The following is a 19,899-nucleotide window of genomic DNA, read 5'->3' as shown; positions in this document are numbered from 1 at the left end:
AGGCTTTGTACTGGAAGTTGTAATCAAAAGAGAGGGGCTCGTAATTACCCAAAGGGAAATGGAGCACCAATATACTATCAAGTAAACAAAGAGTTTTCCCTATGGGAGATCCAGTTTTCTCAGATCCAAACAGGATTCAGAGTTCTATCATACTCAATCCACAACATTCACTCCACTTTCAGTCTGTAGGCTTGGGAGACACTTACCAGAAGGAAAAAACAATGTGTATGTAAAAATATACAATTTATTACAATAAAAAACATATGAATTCTTATGCATCTGTGATTAAAAACATATAGTAAGACAAGTTAAAACCACCTAATGTGGAAATGGAGAAAAGATGGGGAAAGACACTAGTATCTGTCTTAATCTAATCACTTCGGGCCCTAGTTTAACAACAATGGGAGGAGTAGTTTTTCCTTATAACCAAAAAAGTTTGTTGGCAACTCCGAATGTGACTCTTTTTAATTGCGTCGACGCGTTTCGGGAACCTTAGTTGATAGTGGTCCCCTTCTTCAGGACAGTCTCTATTTGTTTTCTCCAATACACTGTGTATCACCTAATACATGAATAAAACATAGCTTTAGTTCCTGATATATGCCTTCTAACAATAAAGTAAAGTGAAATATTAATACTGACTCATCGTTTACAAGTGCTACCATTACATTTCTAAGCTTGTCATTACAATGGAATCTCGCCTATAAATGTTTCAACTATATCGTGTACTTGCAACAAAGTTTCCTCTCTCCCTTAATACCAGGGCAACCCATAAGCACAATTGTACAGTTCCTCCTTATAAGTTTCCACCGTTTAAGAGAACCATCAAAAAAGATTTTTCATATGTAAACCTTTCCCAAAACTTTTACAGGTCCATTCACATAATTTATGGCAGTATATGAATCGATTTTTACACACCTAATTCAATTTCTAACACATTTCTTGAAAAACTTGCATCTTTTCACTTAGTTACCTCCTATTATTCATACAATGTCTAATCAATGTTTTCATATACATCACTTCATTTTGTTACCCATAATTCAGTTAGTTTTCTGTCTAGTTAGTGAAAACCCAGCCCTTCGTGCGGTCTTTCCAAATCATTCATACAACATGTATACATTTCGTTTCGTTACTGACCGATGCAACAGCATCTTGGTGAGTCTTGTATATTATTTGTTCTTTGTTCTGGGATCGTTTTCACTTTTACGGTTTCCCACGTTCCTATCTTTTGTAAAGGAAAACGCTACATTAATATAATATAGTTTCATTATAGATGACTACAACCTATATAACGGTCCTTACATAGTTACCTCAGTATAAAAGGGAAGGAACCAATGTAAGTTTTCACTGGTATCCTTTCGGTTTTCTCTTCAGGCTCCTATTATCATAAAGCAACCTGTTGGCATAAAGTGCTCTTATTATTCTCTTATATTCCATTGGCACTATTACTCACACTCGGGATAACCAATGTTTACCTCAGAGGTTTCCTATGTTCTTTATTCCACGTTCAGACGGATATACGTTCTGACGATGGTTCTATAAAGGATACATATATATTCTTAGAAATGTCTTCCCATTTTAAAGTACGCAACTAGAATTCTATATTATTCTGAATGCTTACCTGTTTATAAATCAATGATCTCTTTTAGCTGGTTTCTTTGGCGAACCCGGGTAGTAAAAGCTCGTGGCTGTATGAAAAAACATGTGTTTGTTTTTAAATCTGCGCACATTTAAATTCACGTCTTATCAAGGGTGATAGAGCGGTTTTATAGATAGCTTTAACAAACGTGATAAGAGCAGCAATAAGTAACTCTTCAGAACCTTCCGCGCAGATTTAAAAACAAACACATGTTTTTTCATACAGCCACGAGCTTTTAGCCACTGAGGTAACTATGTAAGGACCCTTATATAGGTTGTAATCATCTATAATGAAACTATATTATATTAATGTAGCGTTTTCCTTTACAAAAGATAGGAACGTGGGAAACCGTAAAAGTGAAAACGATCCCAGAACAAAGAACAAATAATATACAAGACTCACCAAGATGCTGTTGCATCGGTCAGTAACGAAACGAAATGTATGCATGTTGTATGAATGTTTTGGAAAGACCGCACGAAGGGCTGGTTTTTCACTAACTAGACAGAAAACTAACTGAATTATGGGTAACAAAATGAAGTGATGTATATGAAAACATTGATTAGACATTGTATGAATAATAGGAGGTAACTAAGTGAAAAGATACAAGTTTTTCAAGAAATGTGTTAGAAATTGAATTAGGTGTGTAAAAATCGATTCATATACTGCCATAAATTATGTGAATGGACCTGTAAATGTTTTGGGAAAGGTTTACATATGAAAAATCTTTTTTGATGGTTCTCTTAAACGGTGGAAACTTATAAGGAGGAACTGTACAATTGTGCTTATGGGTTGCCCTGGTATTAAGGGAGAGAGGAAACTTTGTTGCAAGTACACGATATAGTTGAAACATTTATAGGGGAGATTCCATTGTAATGACAAGCTTAGAAATGTAATGGTAGCACTTGTAAACGATGAGTCAGTATTAATATTTCACTTTACTTTATTGTTAGTAGGCATATACTAGGAACTAAAGCTATGTTTTATTCATGTATTAGGTGATACACAGTGTATTGGAGAAAACAAATAGAGACTGTCCTGAAGAAGGGGACCACTATCAACTAAGGTTCCCGAAACGCGTCGACGCAATTAAAAAGAGTCATATTCGGAGTTGCCAACAAACTTTTTTGGTTATAAGGAAAAACTACTCCTCCCATTGTTGTCAAACTAGGGCCCGAAGTGACTAGATTAAGACAGATACTAGTGTCTTTCCCCATCTTTTCTCCATTTCCACATTAGGTGGTTTTAACTTGTCTTACTATATGTTTTTAATCACAGATGCATAAGAATTCATATGTTTTTTATTGTAATAAATTGTATATTTTTACATACACATTGTTTTTTCCTTCTGGTAAGTGTCTCCCAAGCCTACAGACTGAAAGTGGAGTGAATGTTGTGGATTGAGTATGATAGAACTCTGAATCCTGTTTGGATCTGAGAAAACTGGATCTCCCATAGGGAAAACTCTTGTTTGTACTGGAAGTACTTACACTTTTCTCTCTTTGTGTGTGTGTGCGCTGTGCAGTACACCATACATGCAAAGTTACAAAAGTTCAGAGAAAAGAAAACTTTTCCTACTTCGCACCTGCCTGAAGGAGGTGTATATTTTGGCATAAATCCCAATCTACAAATGTTAATAGATAGGGCTTTGCATTAAGGGCCATGGGTGGTTGCAAGGAAAGGCCTGTGTACCATCCTTAAAATGGCTCGATTCAAAGGAATGCAACGCGCTACCGTTTGTTAATTTTAGGCAAATTTCCAGCACATTACAATATTTGAGTTTGAAAGTAAATAGCAAAATAGCACTTTGGGCTGGTTTACATCACATTTGTTGGCTTTGCAATGGATCAAAGTGTTTAACACCTGTCCCTTATTGTTGGAATCTGCCCCCTTGTACAACATTATTGCCACTAGCTAGCTGTGTTCCAAACGCTTGAAAAAGTCCAAACATTGGACTCTTGGAGGGCTGAATCAAGGTTGTAGTCTCCTGAAAAGAGAAATGCCTCAAAGTTAGGAACATTTCTTCTACTTTCCATCAGTGCCATTTTGATACTGATCGTCAATTTATAACAGTAGCGCTCAGTCGTGTTTATGCAACTACCTTTCAAAATGCATTAGAACAAGCTCCAAATAACATGCATCTTCAACACCAAATTACAAAGAGGAAAATGCATGTAAATTGTAGAAACAGGTCGTCAGTTGAGTGCATTATCTTTCTAACTCAAAAAATGCATGAGGTCTGAAACTATAAACTGATTTTTGTTTTCCGATAGAATTTCCATTTCTTCAGGTAAAGTCAGTGGGCGGTGTGGATGAACATTATAGTGCAGAAGTGGAGGAATGCAACATTGGTCTTAATGCAGGTAAATATACAAATGTTTCTGTTTTCTACATGTCTGGGTTTTTGTCAACATACTAATTCTTGGTTAAGATGCAGTGCAATCGTTCCTATTTGATTCAATTTTAAAGTGACAGCTACCTTCAATTTATTTTATTGGTAAAGGACAGGGAACAGTCACTTCTTGTTGCAACATGGTTCAAATAGAACTGTATGGTTATATTGCTGGGGGTTTACGGAAAATGCTGTGTTATCCGCTTAGAAACATTCGAAATGTCCCTGGGTAACAGCATAGCACAAGCCCCTTTGGAGCAGGAGATCCCCCTCCCCCCCATCCCTTCAGGTCTCCCTAAACCCTTTGTGGGGCCTTTTCTGGCCAACATCAATGAATAACTGTGAGGTACAGGGGTCTCCGGGACCCCTCATTATATTCTGCAGGGGCTCCCCATCATTTTGCGTTACACCGTTGCCCAGGTTAGCATTTTGTTGGTATTAGACCATATTTTCAAAGCACCCATACTAATGGACCCAGACCTGCCTTTCTAATCATGCCTTCAAAATCATGACCATGACAGTGAATAATGCTAATAATTACTGTAAAGAAAAACAGCACAGGACTGGAGATACTGGATCCTTTATCGTGTAGTTTTCCCTGATTCCGGTGAGAATAAGCTACAATTTTATGCCTGCTCTGAGCAAGTAGAGTGCCAGCAGAAGGACCAGAGGTAGAGCAGGGCATGGTCAGGGTCTGATATTAAGGACCCCATAAAGTTGTCCCCAGGGACCACTGTAAATGTGGGTGGCAGCATTTTAACTAGAGTTGCTGCTTTAAGTGAAATTCTGCAGGTAGTATTGAGGGCCTAAATGTTTCTATAGTCTGTGGGACATATTGACAAAGGCATTTTGAAGTGTGTAAAATAGTGCGCTTGTAGTACTCTTTCATGCACTCTTAGCTGCCATTGTAGTTAGCCCTAAAATATCTGAAATGCGAACATCCAGTGAATATTTATTTACATTGAGTTGAAATGTAAAGGACTAGGCCCTCTGTACACTTTTACTAACAAGGAATGTGACACTTCAGGGCCAACTCACAAAGGCGTGTAAGAGTATATAAAAGAGTACTCCTCTCTAGTATTCCTTCTTACTTATAAATGCTTTTGTAAATGGGCTCCTAAGTGCCTATGTTCAATTGCTACCTTTGACAAATCTTCGAGCGTAGGACTAGGTATATGCTATAAAAATACTACATAGATACATACAGGTCCATAATTTAATAACGCTGTTTGCCACCTGAATGCACTGCTTTACATTTTCATTGGGATTTCTGAAGAAAATGGAAGAAGTTTCATAATCTGCCACATTAGTAAATTCTATCAGGCAAAGTCATAAAGCGATAGAGTTATGAAATACGAGGATGAAGACCAGAGAAACAGCAGAAACTACTTGAAGAGGGGCGTGAAAGGAGATGAGCCAGGAGAGAAAAAGCCTAATGGTGATGAAAAAGATCAGCACTAGAGTATAAAGACCTTGGGGTATGGTGAGGGCAGATGGATTGTGGACAGACCTACTATCAATGGAAATCTTCAATGAAGCAGGAAACCTACAGTGGAAAACCCATCTGCTTCCAAAACATCCTACAGTGTTCAAAGTTTGTTTCAGATTGCTATGAGTGCCTTAGGAGGTGCTCTCATGTTTTGTGTTACGGACAAGGAGAGGGGGCTGAAAGCATGTGTTCTTCAGTGATGACACTCTACCCATGAGGTTACATTGTATGTTATAGCCTGTCCAGACAGCCACATAAACAACTTTTACATTTTCACTTATGGCATAATTTGTATGGGTGCCTTACTTGCATGACCACTATGGCTGCTTTCAGTTTGTACTTCAGCCACGATTGTGGTGTTAGCAGTAGGAAAGTGTGTGTGAATTGCCTTTCGGAGACTAAAGAGTCACTTGAATGTCAAAGGAGCGACTGGGTAGTTATTCTGTTTAGAGATGATGACTCTTTCTGTAGGTAATGGTGTTATCAATTTAGAACAAAGTGTGCTGTTGAGCAGATCCTTTGTCCATGGGGTTGTAAGAACCCGCATGCCTCTATGCTAAGAACATCTTTTCTGAAACTAGCATTCCTGTGAGGTGGCAGGAGCCTTCCTCCTGCCCTCCTTTTTTCAGTGTAGGTTTTTCTTAAAGAGTGAAACTAGCCCATCTCCCCTCTTCCTGCGTTGCTCGATGTCACCAAGCAACGGTGACCTTCTCCTAGACCTATGTATAGCTTGAAAGCAGGAAAACATCTTGGCCAATTTAAAAGGGTCTGATCTGGGCTCCCTGCTCATTAAGCTGTCAGAGACTGGACACAAGGAGAGAAGATCTCACTATGTTAAGGTATGGGGAAACTTAATAAAGTTTAGTAATTTTAAAAAACCAATGAGTGACCATATGTGGTGTCGTACTTACCCCAAGGTTGGGCTGGAGTAAATGTATGACTTTTGTCTGCCCTTTTTGGCTGTAGTAACTTTAGAAGTGCTGTCTCTAAACTCTTTTGTGGAAGAGTGTCGGTATTTACATACCCTTCTTTAAAAACCTTACTCCTCCAAAAAAACCACTTTTCCCTTCCCTAAGCCTCTCCCATTTAGATGTTAGTATTCCCTATTTTCAAGCCAATCCCCCAGGCTCCTACAACATTTACTATTAAAACATATACTTATGTGTGTGGAGGTCTCCACACACGGCGGAGATCCCTTCAAAGAAAAGATATGAGAGACAGAGGTCTCCCCACACCGGTTTGTGAAAAGCATTTTGTAGTACGTGAGTAGTACCATTATAGTACTACTAAACATACAACAAAGTGCCGTTTGTGAATAAGTCTCGTAGAGTTAAGCTTTTAGATAGAGTAAGTGAAGCCTTGTGGTCCATTTGGTGCCCCCTGTAAGGCAGGTGCTCTCAGCTCGCTTGGAAAATCCTGATGGTGACAGCCCTAATCAAGGAAGGGATACTTTAGCTAGGTACCTGCAGGGGAAATCCCAATGGAAGTTGACCTACTCAAATAAAGCAAAGGGTTGATGGATGGAATGATTGCAAAAGTCTCTGTCTCTTGGGTTTGCTCTGGCTGTATTCGACAATAGCAATAGGGAGTGGGAGGCACACCTTTTTATTACAAAGTTACTCTCATGTATCCATGTTACTGTACCAAGATTGCGTGCAAACTGGCTCGATGCCATTCCCAAATGACGCCATTTAAGCATTAGCTCCAAGAAATGGGGCACCATTTTGCCCCAAACCAGTGCACAGCGAGTTGTGCCATTGTGGCGATTTACTCCATGTTCCATAATTTATTCATTATTTTCTTGCGTTTCTCCTTCTTTTTGTGTTTAATTTCTCTGCAGTTGTAGTCCACAATCGGAATATTAGCCATTTCTCAAAGTTTCTTATGTTCCCAATGTGTCCATCCGGACCTCTATGTAAGAACACGTCTGACCCTCTGTTCATCACTGGCAGCATTTATTCAAATAAAAACCCATTGCATTTCGGCCTGAAAGAGCCCTTCATCAGGGGTCACTGAAAATTGACAATGAAATCATAATTAGTTCACATTCTTGTCTTGATGTTTCGCAAATATTAAAAACAAACCCCTACCACATTACATAATCAGTCATTTTTTACCATTTTGTACTGTGAATAACATGCGTTTATTGTGGGGTAAAAAAGGACTGATTATGTAATGTGGTAGGGGTTTGTTTTTAATATTTGCGAAGCATCATGACAAGAATGTGAACTGATTATGATTTCATTGTCAATTTTCAGTGACCCCTGACGAAGGGCTCTTTCAGCCCGAAATGCATTGGGTTTTTATTTGAATAAATGCTGCCAGTGATGAACAGAGCGTCAGTCGTGTTCTTACATAGAGGTCCGGATGGACACATTGGTCACATAAGAAACCTTAAAAAATGGCTAATATTCCGATTGTGGACTACAATTGCAGAGAAATTAAACACAAAAAGAAGGAGAAACGGAAGAAAATAATGAATAAATTATGGAACATGGAGTAAATCACCTCAATGGCACTACTCGCTGTGCACTGGTTTGGGGCAAAATGGTGCCCCATTTCTTGGAGAAATTGTATTCCACAATTCCACTACTGACAGGGACTACCTTATTTTAGTCAGACTTGGTCCTGCTCTAGATGTAACAGTCCAACCCAAACCAGCATGCCAGGTACCGGCAAAATGGGAATCCAAGCGACCAGAGACCTCTTTCAATGTTGTTGGGCTTACTCAGTGAGATGCCTCTGGAGCAAGGTAGGACAGGCCGTACCGAGCATCTGGCGGTACCCCGGAATGCTGGAAGGGTGGGGGGCCATTTTTGTTACTTGGTCCAGTTTCGTAGCAGTGCAGCAGTTTTAAAAGCACCCGCTGCAGAGTTCCTTGTATATTCAGCAGATTTTAGGCAACAGTAAAAGTGTCAAGATAATTGGTGATTTATGTGTCTGCTGAAGAGAGATCTGAGTTTTCTCTAGTGGTAGTTCTGACTTATCTAAGGTAGCGCAGAGGGTTTATATGCCTGCTGCGAAGAACGTCTGCCATGCAGATCAGAGAACAATATTTTATGTTCATAGCTCAATGTGTTACTGATTTTGTCACAGAGATCCTTTTGTTACTGTGAAGTTCAGAAATTCCAATCATAATCTAGCTCAGAGAACTATGAACCGCCAAAGAGATGCATACAAACTGCATGGTACAGGTTATAAAGTTATGTTTTTTCCAGTATGTCAGTATCCTAATGTTTCTTAAAAGGGTTTGTTTAGTTAGAAATCATTTCTTATTAGTAAAGCCAATCCTAACCACTGTGTTACGTTCTGAATCCTGAGTTTGTGCTTCTCCATACAAAGCACTCGTAAAAAATGCCTACCAGTATAGATGACATGTGAATCCGACACCTTGTAGTCCCTTTTGTGTTATTTAACATTTTCTATACACTGATTTACACACGTATGATTCATTGTTTCTGTATGTGTGTGATGTAAAGTGCTCCTGCAAGCTACAATTGTATGAGAGGTGCTATAAAACAAATGAAATATATGTGAGAGAGGGGCTATGGAGGGTCATAGTGAGCGAACTGTTGGAGGGTGATAGTGAGCGAATCTTTGAAGAGCCCCAATAAAGATTGCTGTATCCAGGTGTACTGTAAGGTCATCATTTACCATTACAATTGAATATATAATAACAAATATGTTGTAAAATGTGAGATTTTTTCCAAATTTTTCTTGGGGGGAGAACCACCCCTATCCCCCTTGAAGTGGTCAGGCTCACTTGCTGCACGCGCTCGCTATGCACCATATGGAGACTGGTCTGCCAAAATTTGCCAAGGCTGCTTTGGGTTCCTAGTCCGGTCCTGCTCTGGAGTGCAGTTGCACAGTGAGCACAGGACCCACGTCTTGTAAAACTCTTAGCTCTTAGGGCATCGCAGTGAGGAAAACACAAGATGATAAGTTTAGTGTTTGCAAAAGTCTCATTCACTGTCAATCTCTCTGACCCCATATTAGTCTATCATTTTTCAGCACTTGACACTTCAGACAGGGACCATCTTATGTAAAGTAAGCTTGTTCTTGCTGTCCAGCCCAAAATACCACGTCCTTTTCAAAAGGGAACAGAAGCATCTCAAAATTGGCTCTACATTTGCGGCCATTGAGAAACCTTAATGTAGGTGAAGGCTTGATTGGTATCTGAGAACCTGCACCTGAACAGGTTTAGATGTTGAGAGTGTTTGTGCTTGGATGAGTGGACAGTTGGAGTGAGAAGGGCTGAGCAGAAGGATGCTACCCCTGGTGGGGCTTCACCTGATTTACCTGAAACCTGATCTAAACCTAATAAACCTACATCTTTTATAAACTACTAGATCAGTGGCGTAGCTAGGCCTTAGGCTGCCCGTGGCGGCACCTGTGTTTGCCGCCTGTCGCGGCCTGATCGAAGAGCGTGGGGGGGGGGGGATTTGGGGGAGTTGGGGGTGCTGGCGATTTATGCGACCGTTGCAGGTAAGAGCGGGGGGATAGTGGGATGCTGCTGATAATTGCGGCCGCAACAGCTACAGGTAAGAGCGGGGGAGGGGGAGCTGACCTCCGCCGCCAAAACTTGTGCAGCCTGGGGGGTCCGCCCCACCGCCCCCCCAAGCTACGCCACTATACTAGACTACATCCTTGACTGTATGGTTTCTGATTGTAATTGAACTGGACATTGAGACTCTTGGCACCCTGGACCATTAACTGTACCTAGGTGGTTGAAGGTTTTTTATTCTAGAGATTTACTATTTTATTTATTTTTTAATTTAAAAAAGAGTGCAATTTAATCAATAAAATTAAAAAAATACAATAAGGCGAACCAGAGATAAGAATTTTAAAAGTTTAAAGTAGTGTAAGAAGCTTAAACAGTCGGTCAGGCATATATCTTTACTAAGATTTTGTTAGTAAATATTGTATTACAACTGATAGGTCCCAAACTTGCAGACATATAGAATAACGTTGGCCATATTGCCAACGTTATAAAAAATCTGGTGGCTACAACAATTTATATGAAAATGTTTTGGATTGCACCTTGACCTAGGTGGTGCTAGCACCTTTTCTATTCTTAGCATATTTTTAACTGGTCTGTTTGCCTACCTGTAAATACATGTCTTTTTTTTCTTTGAAGGTGTGTAACTGGCTAGCCATGAGTTTATTAAATGTTATTTGCTATGTCAGGCTGTACCTGAGTTTCTAACTTTACCACCTCCTAAAATAAGCCATGACTGCTCTACTCGCGGGGAGTAAAGTGCCTAAAAGAGTACCTTGTTTATCTATCTGGAGTGCAGTGTTATGTACAGGCACTGGAAAGACCAATATCCACTTAGGAAACGCCTCAGTAAGCAGTTCGGGGCAGATTTATGTTAACTGGCGCATCCCGAGGGATGCGCCAGTTAACATGCGCCACAGTGCGCCACAGCTACGCCACCCATGGTGAGCCGCATTTATGATGCGGCGCACCATGGGGCAAAAACGGCACAGATGCGTCACGCATCTGTGCCGGAAATGTGGCGCATTGCTGGAGTTGCGTCGCAAGCGCGACGCAGCTCCAGCAATGCTCTGGGGGGGCCTATTCTTTCAATGCTGCCTCAAGCCTTACGCCTGCTTCAAGCAGGCGCAGGGTTTTGACGCAGCATTGCCCTGAAAGTGACTGAGTGAAATCTCATAGATTTCACTCAGCCACTTTCAAGAGGCGTTCCTGCGCAGGAACGCCCCCCCCTGCGCAGGAACGCCTCCTCATGGCGCAGTGCTGTACAACGTGACGCATCTCATAGATGCGTCACGTTGTAAATAGGGCGCAGGGATGCGCCACGTTTCCGCGCCGTTGCGTCACGCAACGGCGGCGTAAACGTGGCGCAAGCCCTTCATAAATCTGCCCCTAAGTGCCCCAAGATCCAACGAAAAAGGCCGTACATGCCAGACATTTTTTTGTAGGTATGCAGTATTTTTCCATTGTATTTATGGTTCTCTGTAAAGGAAGATGACGAATGCAGGATACCTTTGTTCCTGTAATACATGGATAAGCGCTCAGGAAGAGAGAAGAGAAGAGAAGAAAAGTGCATGCTGGGAAATCTTTTCTTGTTCACACTGAGATGGTGACTTCCTTGCTCCTGTCAACATATTTCAGCATTGCATTTTCCTTACAGGACTGACAGCAATGAAACCAGTTGCACCATTCAGGATTAAAAAAGAGCAAGAGATGTATTATATCGACAACCTCTTCCCTGAAGGCATCAGTGGTCCAACGTGTGAGTAAATACCAGTAACCTGAAAATAACACAATAGGAACTTTCAATGATGTCGGTACACTGCATTTGATGAAGTGCTTTGAATTAATGCAAATGAGGAATTCTTTCACTGGGTCTCAACATTCTAAACACACCTGGCACTGTTTATTGTAAGTCATGGCCCACTTTACTAAGTGCAGAATTGGTGCAGTGAAGTGCACTTTTTTCGTTGTTCTTCGCACTGAACAACCTGAAGAAAAATTGGTCGATCAGTGGAAAAGCACGGTGTTGCACTAGCTGCTCAATTAGAATGTGTTTTGCACTAGTTGATGGATACAAATGTAAGTGAAAATAGGTTCGAAGGAACTTTTTAAATGTGAATGCATCTTTTCTTCTGTGATAGGATATTTCCATTTGTCCTAATACCGCCTAGCCATGTACAACCGATTCTCAGTGAAGCAGTCATTGGTATCCAGACAGTATATTCAGGCAAAGAGCACTATAGCATTGCTTTTGATGGGCTCTAAAAATAACACTTTCAATTCCCAAAACACCCTCCCCCAGCACACAAAATCACAGAGAATGAAAGTAAATAGAAAGGAAATTAAGGTCTCACACTCTCTAGGGAATGTTTGTGCAGCATTACATCTCTTGTCGATTTACATGCTTTGCAAAATGCTGTCGCATAATGTTCCAGTCTAATCTACTTTCCAACTGAGATAGCGACAGAAAGTCCGCCTGAGCCAAATAGATGTTCTAAAAGAGATAAATGATTTTGAAAATGATTATTTAAAATATGAAATGCAACAGAAAATGCTGGAGCAATTCTAAATAGGAGATGGAGGAGCCATACATTTGAATTGCGTGATGTTTTAATGTTTGATAGAAAAGTAAATCATTTGGATTGACCCTTAATTCATTTTGGCTCTGGAATTCGAGACAGAAATGTTCTAAAAACTGTTAAGATGGTTGGTCCCATATGAAAAAGGATTTACCTGGTAGATCCAGTGATGTAGGGCCCGATTTATATGTTGGCGGAAAGGGTACCCTTCTTGTCAACATAACGGTCCACTTGCCAGATTTTAAAGCAGGTGGGCCTTTGATGTAACCACAGTAGAGATTACTTCAGACGGCCCAACAGAGTAAGGGCCGTCAGAGGTTGACCGGTATATCCGCCCACCTAATTTAGATGGGTGGATATACAGGTCAGTTTTCACTGCCTGTCTCACCAGGAAAACCCTAGCGGTAAGAGGCAGTAAAAACTGCAAAATGCCCCTCCTTGTCATGCGAGATAACTACTATGTCGAGGGGGGGGGGGTTGATTTTTTTATTTAAAAAAATAAAAAATCCACTTGGAGGTTTGTCTTTTAAAGTGAAAACATTATATAACTTTGGCATACTTCACGTTTGACGGTGCAATACCGCAAAGTTACAATGCATTGATAACCGCCTAGATGGAGGTTCTTATCAATGCATTCAATATCCGCCTGCCCAATGGACATTTATATATTTGGCAATCAGGACCTCCACCAGGGTGACGGAGAACGGCCCGACTGACATAATATAAATTAGGCCCTTAGTTTGTTAATGGTCACTTGTGAAAGTGTGACATTAGGAAAATGATACCCCCAGATTTACGCTTTCAGCAGCAAGGCTGTGCTGTTTCTTGAGGTTAGATAGCTCTGAGGCCCTTGCTTGAGGAGGACTCAGCCAGCACATCCAAAGGGAGGAAGCACTCAGAGACAGAGAAAGCCCCTATTGGCATTTACCTGCCTGGATCATGCTGACAGGACCAGGGTTGAACTGGGGTAGAAAACAGACCTGGGTGCCAAAATATTAGTGGCTTCCATTTTCGAAAGTTATGGAAGACAGCGTGGATTTAAGCTTGCTGCAGACAATGTTTGTTTTAACATCTGGGAAAACCAGCCCAGCGGGCCATAAATAAGGCATAAAAACACCCAAAAACATGCCCACATATTCACTCGTCAAACTAGCCCATCAGGCACTTCTGATTGCCTTATAGGCAAGTCTGACCCTTGGCAGGGCCCATATTCCTTTAGAGGTGGTTTACTGTTGAACTCTTCTGCAAGGAATGGTATGTAACTCTTGCGCCAGACAGCAGGGGAGACTGCAGTGTGCAGAGAATCCATCTTGGAGATTCAGTGTGTTGTCTCATCATGAGATTGGACAACAAACCAAGAGGTTGGAGCCAGGCAGTACAAAGAACATACAAAAACAGCAATCCGTAATGGGAACAAGAACAGGGGCCGGCAGCAGACAGAACAAAAGAGGCTAATGCCATAATTCTCACAGAAAAAACAGAATGTATATTAGGGGAACTGGAGGATGCTAGATTTCATATATTCTGGATCCATACTGTGGGAGACAAACAAGCTGGTGAATGGAATACACATGTGGAGTCGCTCTAATTTAAGGGTACGAATGTGTAGTAGGGGCTACATGAATGAATATGTAAGTGGATAGGGCAGAGGCAGCGCAAACTCACTTAGGGGCTTTTTTACAAGCCCCTTGCACCGCCAGTGCGTCACTTTTTCCCATATTAAAAGTGAAGCACCGGTGGCGCAAGGGCTTGTAAATAAGCCCCTTAGCTTCGCAAATTCCATAGCAGGTGACAGTCTCATTTTACCCTCTATCACTTATGCAGTATTGTAGTACCGAAAGCGATATGGGAACAAGAACAGACCCAGCTTCCACCACACAAACAGATAATTCCCCTCACAGTTTAAAAGGGTTACAAAGTGCGCAGACCAAATTACACATATTCAGACACACACTCATAGGGTCACCTACATAAAAAACATACACAAAGACATAATTGAACATTGGGTCACATATCTAAGCATCAGCAATACCCGGAGGTTTACAAATGCGAAGGGGTGCCTGCACACTCACAGGTCCAGATATAATCAGTTAAACTATAAATACAAAACGTTTTTTGGGTCCACTGCCAACTCTCAAACAAGCTTGAAAAAAGCCCAAAAATAAACTTTTCTTTTTAACTGTAACCCTATTTTCTTAAGGAAAACTAATTGCATTTAATATAAAAGAAAAAGTTTATTTGATTTAAAGGTGGTCGCAGACATAGTGTCCTGCTGGCCCTAGCAGGCCTCTACCCATATTAAGGCCTCCAGTCGTAATGAGTCATTAACATTCATGAGGTAGGTCAGATTGTGACTCTCTCCGAATGAGGAATTTTGCACACCGATGTATTAGTACACAGGTCGGTCCACAAAATCAGAATCGATTCGCAAATAGTTGGTGCACAATTTGCGACCGCTTTTTGCACATCAGGTCCTAATACAGCTGGCCCAGTATTCAAACACTTAATCCCCTGTTCTCTTTTTTAGCTGATGATCTTTTTACATTGAAACTGAATGGGCTGTTACACATGTCCCTATGCACGAGGTAGGGTTGACATCCTCTGAGAAAAGTATTGGCATTTGTACATGTTTGTAATCCTGGAGTAGCCAGGAGTTGGTACTCTTATAATGTGATTTTATTTAAAATCCTCTATACTCCCTCTAAGCTCTCAATTCTGATTCTGCTTGCATTAATAATCATTTAGGATTACTGTAAATGTCTCTAAAATACCATTCAAGTGATTTAATTTCATAGTGTATATTTTATGTTTTGATTTCAAGTTAAATATACTACCTTTTACCAATTTGTTCCCATTTTTCTTTAACCATCTCTAACATAGAAATGATGACCATCCAGCATCACCATCCCATGACAATCCCATGACTACCTGCTTTCTTACGTATTTCTTTAGAAACTTTATGTAATACAGGTAATAGGATAAATTACATTTGTAAAGTTACAGTTAGTATGACTCCTTTCATTTCAAAATACTTTATTCGGTTTACTGATGAGAAACCATAAAAGTTACACATTACAAAATACAACACAATCACAGGATAAAAACACAACGTACACAAGACCCTAATTAAAAGACAGTAGTGGTGATTTAGTAACGTTGTTATCTTGAGGAAAAGGGAATCTTAAAGGCCGTTAAAAATATATAATATAAGAGAATAAAAACCATAAAAACACTATGACCAGTTAAAAATCCAGACATTTTCTATATTTCATTGCACATTTCAGAAATCCGGCCACGAAGGGGATACAGTCAGGTTTTAATAGTTGCAAGTAAAAGAGGGCGGGACGAACTTGCACAAAGTTTAACTTTTTTAAAATAGGTTTTAAATAAAAGGTCCTGGGCATTTCATAGTATTTACAGAAGAACATAAAGTGAAGCAGATCCTGAGGAGAAATATTGTCGCAGCCACAAGGTGCTAACACTTTTCCTTTGCAACTGCCCCTTGGTACAGCTATTAGAATGTGAAAAAGGTTCAATCTAAACCTGATTAATAGAAATCGCTCGTAGGCTGGTAGCGGCCATATTAAGTATGGTTCCATATCTAGGGAGGTTTTGAGCATCAGATGTGACCTCACACTAGGCTTCAGCAGCTCTTTCTTTTCTCTTTCCATCGTTTTAATTAGAGTGAAGGAGTACTTTACAAGCGCGAGATCCTTTTTGGTGATCCCTTCGGGATTTAAAAACAGGTCCAAGCGTCCCATCTCTTTAAAACAAGTTTTTAAATATTTAATCCAGGGGATGTTAATCATGTCGTCTAAGCTCAGAACCTCTTTTAAGATGTTATGTGTAAGACATAAATCCTTATTGAGCCAACATTGTAACCAAAATGTAAGGGAACGCAAGGCCAGGATCCTTTGTTCCCACAGGTGTTTAAGGCCTAAGTCTAGCATGGCCGCACTGGATATGGCCCTTTACCTCCAGGTGTTCCCCAAGTGTGCTCTTGATTTTCGTTGTAGTTTCTGATTTTGTGTGGACCTAGAGATTCCTTATACTAATGTTCAATTTAAAGGAAAATAGTGGTTGCTGTTCAATATTCGCCAATTCTTATTTGTGATATTTTTCACATTGTCTGAACTGTTTGTAAAAGTGCAAACACAAATCAATTGTTTGGCATCTTTTCTTTCTTTGTGTATCAGCAGTGTTTCCCTGTTATTGTGTCAAGCCCTTTGTTCTGATCTTTTTATCAATTGTCACAGATATTGTCTATCTAAGTTAGTTTTTTGGCCTCAGACTTATCGGTTACCAGTTCTAAACAATTACCTCTTATACTCAAGAATCGGCCTATTAGGAATTTTCTCTCATTGAACATCGGTGACCACTATCTCAAAGTGTAACAATTTTAAAAGTAGTCTCTTGACCACATGCTATAACAGCTTAAGCGTGTTGTCAAATTGAACAAAGGTGCGGAATTCCTACAGGCCGACAACCAAGAAATATTGTTTGGGTCATGGACAACAAGGTTTCATGTTTATCTTGCACCTTGGACAAGTAGATCCAAGCCCCTACAGCAGAAACCCTTTGGCTGTTAATTCATAGTATCACAGGGTATTTGTGCAAAAGAGAATTGTCTGCTGAAAAGTTAATATATGCATCCTTCTGTATAAGATGTTCAAAATTGTACATAGGGAACAAAAACATAAAGTCTTTACTATCAGGGCTAGTGCACTAAAAATACAGTGAGCTGTAGGCTCACCTTGCATTACTGAATATGGTTCTAATTAAAAAAAAACTGTATACATGTGTTGCTCGAATATGAATATGTCTTGAAAAAACAAAAGACAAAGGCGTTTGAAAAAAACAGGAACAGTTGGTTTAATTAAACACTTCAGCCGGGAGCACAGTTATAGAAGCGGGTCTGAGAACTGAATCAAAGTACAATCAATCTGAACAGGGTTTTATACATTTCTTTGGGCAACATAAAGTACTTCCAGCGATCCTTGTTTGGTAAAAGAATGCCTTTGGTGTCTTTGGATTAATTTATTGTTTGGTTACTCAAAACCATTACATTAAAAAGTACAAAGTTACAAAAATGAAAACAACAAGTAAGTCAGCAGGCAAGTCTGTATGGTGGATCCCTGGACGCTGGTGAGCTCAAAGGGATAGCATCCATGATAAAGTGGCCGAGCGTGTATCTGCAAAGTCTCTATTCATTTGTGGTTACTCAAAACCATTACATTAAAACCGGATGTACAAAGTTACAAAAATTAAAACGACAAGTAAGTCAGCAGGCAAGTCTATATGGTGGATCCCTGGACGCTGGTGAGCTCAAAGGAATAGTATCCATGATAAAGTGGCCCAGCTTGTATCTGCAAAGTCTCTATTCATTTGTGCCCTGGATTGCGTTCAGCTTGGACCGTGTCTGTTGGATGAATTTGCCGAATGAGGCCATCTGCTTTACTATGGTCAATGTGTATAATTGATAAACCGCCTCCTTTGCGGTACGTGTCCTCACTTGTCTTAAGATGGGCCTGATGTAAAGACTGCGCGCTACGCGCAAGGCCTGGCAGCAAAGTAAAAGATGGGCCAGCGACTCACGTTTGTAGTTGCAGAGCCTGCATTCCGGAGCTCCCTATCCTGCACATTCGAAGGCATATAGTTCTTTAAGGGTCAAGGGGCGTAGTCTATAGGCTAAAATATTGTGAAGGGCTGGGCGGCCCACGGCCTGCATGAGATGGTGTTTGGGGTTGTGCACTGTGTGCGGCAGGCATAGGGACTCATGGAAATCTCGTTTTGCCAACGACTCCGAGTCCAGTTCCCGGGAGCGGATGCGAACTTGTTTTTTAATCGCGTTTTGATTGCCGTGTAATTGACTAGCTCAGGGTCCCAAAGCTCGATGGCGAGGTTGAGGAGATCCTTCGCCGCAGTAAGGGTGGCTGACCAAGGGTTCCCAGATTCTGTGAAAATATATTTCAGGACTGCCTTCAGTGTCTTGTCTTGTGCCGCTGTTGTGAGATAGTAATATTTGCTCAAGGCAGCCATCTCTTCCAGCTTTTGTAGGTTGAGCGAAAATTCTAGGCGGAAAGAGTGATTCTAGTGCACTTGGGTAGATGAAATAGTCTCTAGTAGGCTCTGCAGTTGATTTTTTCCAGTTCCTTATTGAGTTTGCCCGGAAACACTTGTTGGGCGTTATTGAGGGCCGGCATTAGTTTTGCCTTGAGTACTCTTTGAATGGTCGTTGTAGATGGACTACGTAAGGTGGCTTGTAATTTGTAGAGGGCATAAGTAATGGTTTTCCCTTTGCATTGGATTTTTTTTTAAATGAGGGCCAGAAAGCCCCGACTCGTGGTAGCAGACGCCCAGATAGGTGTATTGCTGTGTGCTTTCCAAAGACAGGTGACCAAGTCTCCATTTGGCTAGTTTTTGTTTTGGATAGCGCCCAAAGATTACTATTTTTGACTTGGAAGGGTTAGCTACCAGCCTGTTTTTATCGTTATAAATTGCCAGGGCAGTCAGCGCCTTTTGTAGGCCTATCTTGGTGTGATCCAGGAGTACCAGATCATCGGCGTATTGCATGAACTGGATTTTGGTCCCCCCGATCCTTGGAGTGGCTAAGGCTGTCCCGGACAGGGCTATCTCCATGTCTGCTCTGTATAGATTAAACAACAGAGGTGCTAAAACACACCCTTGTTTTAGACCTCGATCCGTCTCAATCTTCTCAGATGCGTGGTCACTCGAAAGTTTGATTCTGACCCACGTTTTTTGGTACAGCGACTGAATTGCTCTTAGCAGGGTCGGATTGATATTCCATTGTGCCAGCTTTCTCCATAGGATAGCGCTATCTACCCCATTGAACGCTGCAGAGTACTCGATGAAGCAGGCGAATAAAGGGAGGCTTTTGCGCAACCGTGCTTGGTAGGCCAGGTAAGAAAGTGCGGTGATGTTATCCACGGTTGAAGACCCGGGTCTAAATCCGGTTTGACAGAGGGGCAAAAGACCTTCTTCCCTTGCCCAATCTGCGAGATCTGACAAGATGGCACTGGCGTAGGCTTTGCCCTCGATGTCCAGGAGAGCAATCATTCGGTAGTTGGACGGGTCTGATTTAGGCCCTTTTTTGTGGATTGGGTGTAAGAGCGAGCCTCTCCAGGAGTCTGGCACATCCCCCAGGAGCCAGCATTCGGCATATAGGTGGGTCAGGTTTTCAGACCAGAATTCTATGTTCGCTTTAAACAATAGACCTGGGAGGGCGTTGGGGCCCGGAGTGCCGTTTTGCCTGATTTTTTTAAAGATTTTGGACACTAGCAATTTTCC

At 41.0% G+C, this 19,899-nt stretch overlaps 1 protein-coding gene across 1 annotated transcript in view; it reads left to right on the top strand.

The window, feature by feature from the left end:
- Window positions 1-19,899, top strand: part of LOC147708587 (uncharacterized) — a 148,133-nt gene that overhangs the window by 125,018 nt on the left and 3,216 nt on the right. The window contains exons 7-8 of the mRNA XM_086927263.1: window positions 3,907-3,996; window positions 11,670-11,771. Coding sequence (XP_086783389.1) covers window positions 3,907-3,996; window positions 11,670-11,771 — 192 coding nt within the window. The remainder of the gene's footprint in view (window positions 1-3,906; window positions 3,997-11,669; window positions 11,772-19,899) is intronic.

Source organism: Lissotriton vulgaris, chromosome 6, assembly GCF_964263255.1.
Source record: "Lissotriton vulgaris chromosome 6, aLisVul1.2, whole genome shotgun sequence".
Classification (NCBI taxonomy): Eukaryota; Metazoa; Chordata; class Amphibia; order Caudata; family Salamandridae; genus Lissotriton; species Lissotriton vulgaris.
The sequence above is the reverse complement of the archived record's forward strand: the minus strand, read 5'-3'. Positions and strand labels throughout refer to the sequence as shown.